The sequence below is a fragment of the Engraulis encrasicolus genome, chromosome 8, assembly GCF_034702125.1.
Source record: "Engraulis encrasicolus isolate BLACKSEA-1 chromosome 8, IST_EnEncr_1.0, whole genome shotgun sequence".
NCBI lineage: Eukaryota > Metazoa > Chordata > Actinopteri > Clupeiformes > Engraulidae > Engraulis > Engraulis encrasicolus.
The window spans coordinates 52,788,730-52,796,229 of NC_085864.1; the positions used below are offsets into that span (position 1 = coordinate 52,788,730).

The window sequence follows — 7,500 nt, forward strand, 5'->3', positions numbered from 1 at the left end:
CGCAACGCCCCTCCAGAAAACAGCAAATAAACGAATACGCCCCCCTAGAAAACAGCAAATAAGCGAATACGCCCCCCACGTGGGGGCGAAAGGGGGAGGACGCTCGTGACAATGACGTACACATCTGCGCCAGAGCCATTGGTCTGCGCTATGTTGTTGTTGAGTAACTGCCAGCGATTGGGTGAGAGGTGTCCAATAATTTCAAACCATAACTGAGTGCAAAATTCCTGCTTTCTACAATCGCTTCAGAGCAAACAAATTCCAGACCATAAATACGAAATGAAATGGTAGTATTATGGGATGGTCAGGACCAGGCTAGCTCATCTTACCACTTTTTCACAGGTGTTAGAAAAGGATTTCCACCACCTTAGAATGTGGTGACATGTTAAAATGTATTCACCTTCTTCGAGAAAAACGGGGTAGCTCATCTTACCTCGTGGCTCATCTTACCCCGGTCTCCCCTAGGATAGACCTAACTGTTATCATGTTTTAATTAGTGAATTAAAGTGAAATAATTCTTGAATTATCACAGTTGCTCTGGACCTCATAATTAGAATAGCAGTAATGAGGATGGCTCATATGTCTTGATGACGTTCATGCTTTGCTGAAGACGTAGAGAGTGCATCTTAATATGCGTCCTTGCCTCCTCCACTTGTGCTTGTCTCCTCGTCCCGCCTCCTGGCCCCTCCTCCGTGGAGAAAACAATAAAGTTTCCCAACTGTCTGCCTCGCCACAACAACTTTTGAGGGACTGTTTTTCATTCACCATCCCAATTGCAAATGAGAAAAAGACTTTACAATTGAGCTTTTGCAAGATATTGAAATATAATGCTGTTGTCAGTGATGTCATCATGACGAGAAGCAAGTGGAGGAGGCAAGTGGAGGAGGCAAGGTCCCATATTAAGATGTACTCAGAGCCTTTCCGTGATCCATCCTGGCAGCGAAAATAGAAACATTAACCTGTATTTTAAAGGGCCTTCTTTGTCAAACTAAAAGCAGCTGACACACATTATTAGGACCACAGACATAAGGACACACCTACATTTACACTGCCATGTCTGATTGATTAGCCTAATGCCTTGTATAAAAAATAAAAGAAAAAAGAAAGAAAGAAAGAAAGAAAGAAAGAAAGAAAGAAAGAAAGAAAGAAAGAAAGAAAGAAAGAAAGGAAGGAAGGAGCAAAGAAAGAAAAACATACAATGAAATACATACAAATAATAAGTGGGCATACGAATTAAAATAAGAGGGCAATAGAGCATATTCTATTTATTTTTTTTTAAAGATAAATCTTGGTTACCTGCGTGGTGCTAAAACAAATTCTACATTTGTTTCTCAACACTAGGCCTAGTCCATGATTTTATCACATGAATACTGTGCCTGAGATTAAAAGTGTTTTGTTCTGTCTGTTCTTGTTTTGCTTGTTTTTTTTTTCAAATACAAAGTTTAGTTCCTCCTCGAAATGTGCCTTCCTCTCTCCTAAAACCTTCATGAGTGGCGTTGTTGACAGCAAATGCAACAACCTCGTACTCCCACACACGGCCCATGACAGGACTTTTATTTTGATATGAAGGAGCCAGGAACAAGTTGCGACTGCTGCTGCTTGATTTGCGTTGTTTGAGGACTGGAGGCTGCGGTAGTGGATAGCTTATTTAGCTGGCTGCTTACTTTCGTCATCAGGCAGGTAGCCAGTGTTGTTACTTAACCAGAAACATAGGGGATTGCTATCCGACAAGTACCCCGTTTTCTGGAGGAGACGTAATTTCATTCAATCAGTTGGAGTCCCCCAGGTCGGCGACATGTCAGAGACATACGGTAACTTGAATGTTAGCTCTTCTCGCACAATATAACGTCAACATCAGCTAACACTAGCAGTCTATTGAATGTCAACCTACCAGAGGCTTGTTGGGCAAGCATCTCGGAGGCAGGATGTGGTTTTGTTGACATGCATGTTACGTGCTATGTCGAGCTTTGTCAGAACTGTCAACCTACCACACACACTTCGCTTTGTCTTTGATCTAACTTCAGTCCCACTTGTTTATTTAAATATCCCTGAGCATAGTTTTAAAAGAGCCTGTTCCCTTCGCTAGCTTGCTAGTAAGCCAGATAATGTAGCCTGCCTACCTCCTTCACATACAGTAGGAAGTGGTTGATGTATTCACAGCATCAGCCACTTAGCTGAACTAGCATCAGCTAGCTATTTTACGCTAATGTTTTGACGTTTGTTTATCAGCATTGTGACTTATTGTCATATGTCAGTGTGTATGACATGTATTTCCAGCGTCTGTTTCTTATCGCCTAAGCTGTAAACCATGCACACAGTTCAATCGGCATCCTATTGTAGATTAGTTGGATATGTAGCTTACTCTGTTCCTGTAACAGCTGTCACTTGTATCACTGTGTGTGAAATGCACAATAAAGACATACTGCCATGTCGCATTCCTGTTAAATGAATGCTTGTAATTAAATACGCCTGTCAAACTATTTAGCTAACCCTCCGACGTCGTACTAACACGACAGAGTCGACTTCAGGAATTACCCTTGTCTAAACTATTTCCTCTAGTTCACGTTATGACTTGGTTGGGGTAGCCTACTTTGTTTATTTCTAATTCTTAAATCGGTTAACTTTCGTTGTCATCTACTGTCATGGCTCAGATGTCTCCACGCACACACATTTTAACACTGATTTAGATGGTGTTGCATAGGAATGATGAACAGTTGTATTGAATGGGAGAGAGTTGTTTTGTCAGAGAGAGTAGCCTAGCAGGAAGTGTGTGTGTGTGTGTGTGTGTGTGTGTGTGTGTGTGTGTGTGTGTGTGTGTGTGTGTGTGTGTGTGTGTGTGTGTGCCTGTGTGTTCCATTATTATGATGAAGATGGATGCCTGTTGGCCTCGGAGGCTGCACAGTGGTGATGCTCTCTTCTCTTTTCTTTTCTTCTCTTCTTCTCTTCTCTTCTTTTCTCTTCTCTTCTTCTCTTCTCTTCTTTTCTCTTCTCTTCTCTTCTTTTCTCTTCTCTTCTTCTCTTCTCGTCTCTTAGCTTCTCTTCTCGTCTCTTCTCTACTCTACTCTTCTCTTCTCCTCTGTTTTCTCCTCTCCTCTCCTCACCTCCCCTCTCCTCTCCTCCTCCTCTCCTCTCATCTTCTTCTCCTGTCCTGTCCTCTCTTCCCCTGTCCTCTCCTCTCCTCTCCTCTCCTCTTCTCTCCTCTCCTCTCCTTTACCCTCGTCTCGTCTCGTCTCGTCTCGTCTCCACTCCACTCCACTCCACTCCACTCCTCTCCTCTTCCTCTCCTTCTCATATTACAACTTGCCATCTTACACCCACTTCCCTCTCCCCCACCCCCCAACACACACACACACACACACACACACACACACACACACACACACACACACACACACACACACACACACACACACACACACACACACACACACACACGCGTAGGCAATGGTCCCAGATGTGTAGTCTGCCAGTCTGTCTCTGTTTGATATCACTCACATTTTGTCTAAGTAGACTTAAGCAATTCTTTCTTTCTTTTGTTTCTTTTTTTTCCTTCACTTCCTCTTTTTGGATCTGTCTCTCTTTCGGTCCGTGTGTGTCTGTGCCCGTGTCGTGTGTGTGTGTGTGTGTGTGTGTGTGTGTGTGTGTGTGTGTGTGTGTGTGTGTGTGTGTGTGTGTGTAATGTAACTCTACCATGGGCCTGTAGTAGTGTGACCCCTAATGCATTTCTGGAGCCATGCCATTGATTTGCCAGCCTGTACTGTACTGTACTGCCATTGGTCGACCAGCCCGTACTGTACTGCCGTTTCATTGGCTGGCTAGCCAGTACTCTGCTGCCATTGGTTGACCAGCCTGTACTGTACTGTACGGTACTTTACTGCCTTGCCATTGGTTGACTAGCCTGGGGTGCATTTATCGAAACCATAATTGCTAACTACATTAGCTACTTTGTTGTTTGCAGTGGATTTTTCCATTGACAACTACCCAAGTTGCTAACTGGCTAACAACTACGCTTTTGAGAAACGCACCCCTGTACTGCAGTCTTCCTGTGTGTGTGTGTGTGTGTGTGTGTGTGTGTGTGTGTGTGTGTGTGTGTGTGTGTGTGTGTGTGTGTGTGTGTGTGTGTGTGTGTGTGTGTGCGCGTGTGTGGCAGTAGCAGTAGCAGTAGCAGTAGCAGCAGTGTATTGTGATCCCTGCTAGAACCCAAGTGCCCGTGGAGGCCTAGGCTACTGTTTCCACGACAAAACACACACACACACACAGAGAGAGAGAGAGAGAGAGAGAGAGAGAGAGAGAGAGAGAGAGAGAGAGAGAGAGAGAGAGAGAGAGAGAGAGAGAGAGAGAGAGAGAGAGACGCACGCACGCACGCGGCTGGTAGCCAGAGTAGGTATAGGGTAGAATAGACTAGAGGCTGTGTGTGTGTCCTACTTTGCTATGTGAGGACTGGACTGGAGGTGAATGAAGGGTCATGTGATGCCATCCTGCCTCTCACCTGGCACCACCTTAACCTGGCTGTCAACAGACTAAATCACAATAAATGAGACAGTAGTCAGGGAAGTCAGATATAGTCTGGGAACCACCCACTCATTTTGTGGTGGTGGGGGGATTTAAAGTATTTAAAATGCTACCTGAAACTCGATGGAAAAAGCTGGTTTTACATCTGGTGTCGATATGATCGCCTTGCAGTGTAAAACCATGTACCAATTTTGTACTTACACCCAGGGTTAGGGTTGGTACATGGTATTATACTAGTATAACATGGTATTACATATTGTTACACTGGTTATTGTTACACCATACCTAATGTGGTAGATCCACTGTAATAGTGAGCCAGTAAAATAAAGTGTTACCATCGCCTTTCATTTGAATATATGTCATGATGTATTTTATTTCAATTACATGAATTGCCCATGGCATGCGTAGTGAAATAGTGAAATTCACAAATGAATTTTTATCATTTGTGAAACTGATTTTAAGATTTTTTTTGTAATGCATCAGCTTTTCTCCAGTGCACTTGGACGTCATTGAGGTAATGTGTAGTAAGCTTAAGTTACAGCTTAATCGTGTCACCTCTCTGTTTTTTCCACTTCCCTATTTGTGGCCCACAGTAGAGGAAGGTGACCTCCCCCCATTGTTAATCAGTGGCAGAAAAGTGTTGCCTATTGTTTTAAGCTTCTGTGTGTGTCTGAGGTACGCTACGCTTGGCTTGGCTTAATTTAGTTTAGGTTAGGTTTCGGCGTCAAGGAGTTGTACAAAGAAGCTGGTCCAGGAGTATACCAGGTTAAGTTAAGAGCACGTGTGTGTGTGTGTGTGTGTGTGTGTGTGTGTGTGTGTGTGTGTGTGTGTGTGTGTGTGTGTGTGTGTGTGTGTGTGTGTGGTGTGTGTGTGTGTGTGTGCGTGTGTGTGTGTTTTTGTGTCTGTGTCTGTGTCTGTGTCTGTGTCTGTGTCTGTGTCTGTGTGCGTGTGTGTGTCTGTGCGTATGTGTCTCTGTGTCTCTGTGCCTGTGTGTGTGTCTGTGTCTGTGTCTGTGTCTGTGTCTGTGTCTGTGTGTGCGCGTGCGTGTGTGTGTGTCTGTGTCTGTGTCTGTGCGTGTGCGTGTGCGTGCGTGCGTCTCCGTGTCCTTAGGCCCTTGAATGCAGCTCTTGACAAATATTGACCGTCATGGATGTTGCCTTTGAGTGCATTGCCAGGCACTCATTGCCAGCCGTTGGAGCTGTGTGTGTGTGTGTGTGTGTGTGTGTGTGTGTGTGTGTGTGTGTGTGTGTGTGTGTGTGTGTGTGTGTGTGTGTGTGTGTGTGTGTGTGTGTGTGTGTGTGTGTGTGTGTGTGTGTGTGTGTGTGTGTGTGTGTGTGTGTGTGTGTGTGTCACTATCGACGGAGCAGATTGTGTGTCGCTATGCCAACACCTTGGCACCGGTCAGTCCAAGGATCTCGCCTGCATGGTTACCGAGCATGGCAACCAGAGACTCAGGGATACAACAACTATAGAGTGCGTTCCAATATGCAACCTTGCCTCCTCCACTTGTGCTTGTCTCCTCGTACCAGGAAGTAATATGTCATGATGAATTGGCATTGATAAAACCCATAGACACTGGCATTGATAAAACCATAGAGATTGGCATTGATAAAACCATAGGTATCGTCATTGATAAAACTATGGGGATGGCATTGATACAACCATAGACATTGGCATTGATACAACCATAGACACTGACATTGATAAAACCATAGACACTGACATTGATAAAACCATAGAGATTGGTATTGACAAAACTATAGAGATTGGCATTGATAAATCCATAGAGATTGGCATTGTTAAAACCATAGAGACTGGCATTGATAAAACCATAGAGACTGGCATGGATAAAACCATAGAGACAGACATTGACAAAGCCATAGAGATTGGCATTGATAAAACCATAGTCACTGACATAAACAAAACCATAGACACTAGCATTGATAAAACCATAGAGATTGGCATTGATAAATCCATAGAGATTGGCATTGTTAAAACCATAGAGACTGGCATTGATAAAACCATAGAGACTGGCATGGATAAAACCATAGAGACAGACATTGACAAAGCCATAGAGATTGGCATTGATAAAACCATAGAGATTGGCATTGATAAAACCATAGAGATTGGCATTGATAAAACCATAGAGATTGGCATTGATAAAACCATAGAGATTGGCATTGATAAAACCATAGGGACTGAAAATCTGCGTGCGTGCGTGCGTCCGTGCGTGCGTGCGTGCGTGTGTGTCTGTCAGACTGTCCATTGAGCTTCTCTGATCCCTCCCCATGTATAATGGGTGTGAGTGATCTCGGATCTGGCCGGCGCTGTAGCCAGCTTTCCACTGTGATGGTATCAGTATCATCACCTCTCTCTCCACACTCATTACTATCATTCAGCACAGGGCTGGGGAACCATACAGTATGGCCAGGGAGAGTAGATAAGACTTAAAGAGTCTCTGGTACAGCCGGTTGGCAGTACGGCCCTCGGAGGACTTTTACGGCCCTCGGATGAATTTGAAGTGGCCCCTCGAATGAAAAAGGTTCCCCACCCCTGATTCAGCAGGTCACATTTACACTTAGCCGACGTTTTTATCCAAAGTGACAGACAGACTGAAAGACAGGAAGACAATGAGGAAGACTGGGTAGGAATCCAGGCATGCATGCAGACATACAGACAGACTTCGAGTGCATCTTAATATGTGACCTTGCCTCCTCCACTTGCGCTTGTCTCCTCGCCCCGCCTCCAGGCCCCTCCTCCGTGGAGAAAACGATAAAGTTTCCCAGCTGTCAGCCTAGCCACAACAACTTTTGAGGGACTGTTTTTCATTCACCATAACAATTGCAAACGAGAAAAAGACTCTACAATTGAGCTTTTGCAAGATATTGAAATATAATTCTGTTGTCAGTGATGTCATCATGACGAGAAGCGAGTGGAGGAGGCAAGGTCCCATATTAAGATGCACTCCATATGTCACAGTGTCATAAG

At 44.4% G+C, this 7,500-nt stretch overlaps 1 protein-coding gene across 1 annotated transcript in view; it reads left to right on the plus strand.

Annotated features, from left to right (window-relative positions):
• Positions 1 to 1,623: 1,623 nt before the first annotated feature.
• Positions 1,624 to 7,500, plus strand: part of rab4b (RAB4B, member RAS oncogene family) — a 22,684-nt gene continuing 16,807 nt past the window's right edge. Inside the window, exon 1 of the mRNA XM_063204531.1 lies at positions 1,624 to 1,811. Within this exon, the coding sequence (XP_063060601.1) occupies positions 1,796 to 1,811 (16 nt within the window). The 5' untranslated portion in view covers positions 1,624 to 1,795. The remainder of the gene's footprint in view (positions 1,812 to 7,500) is intronic.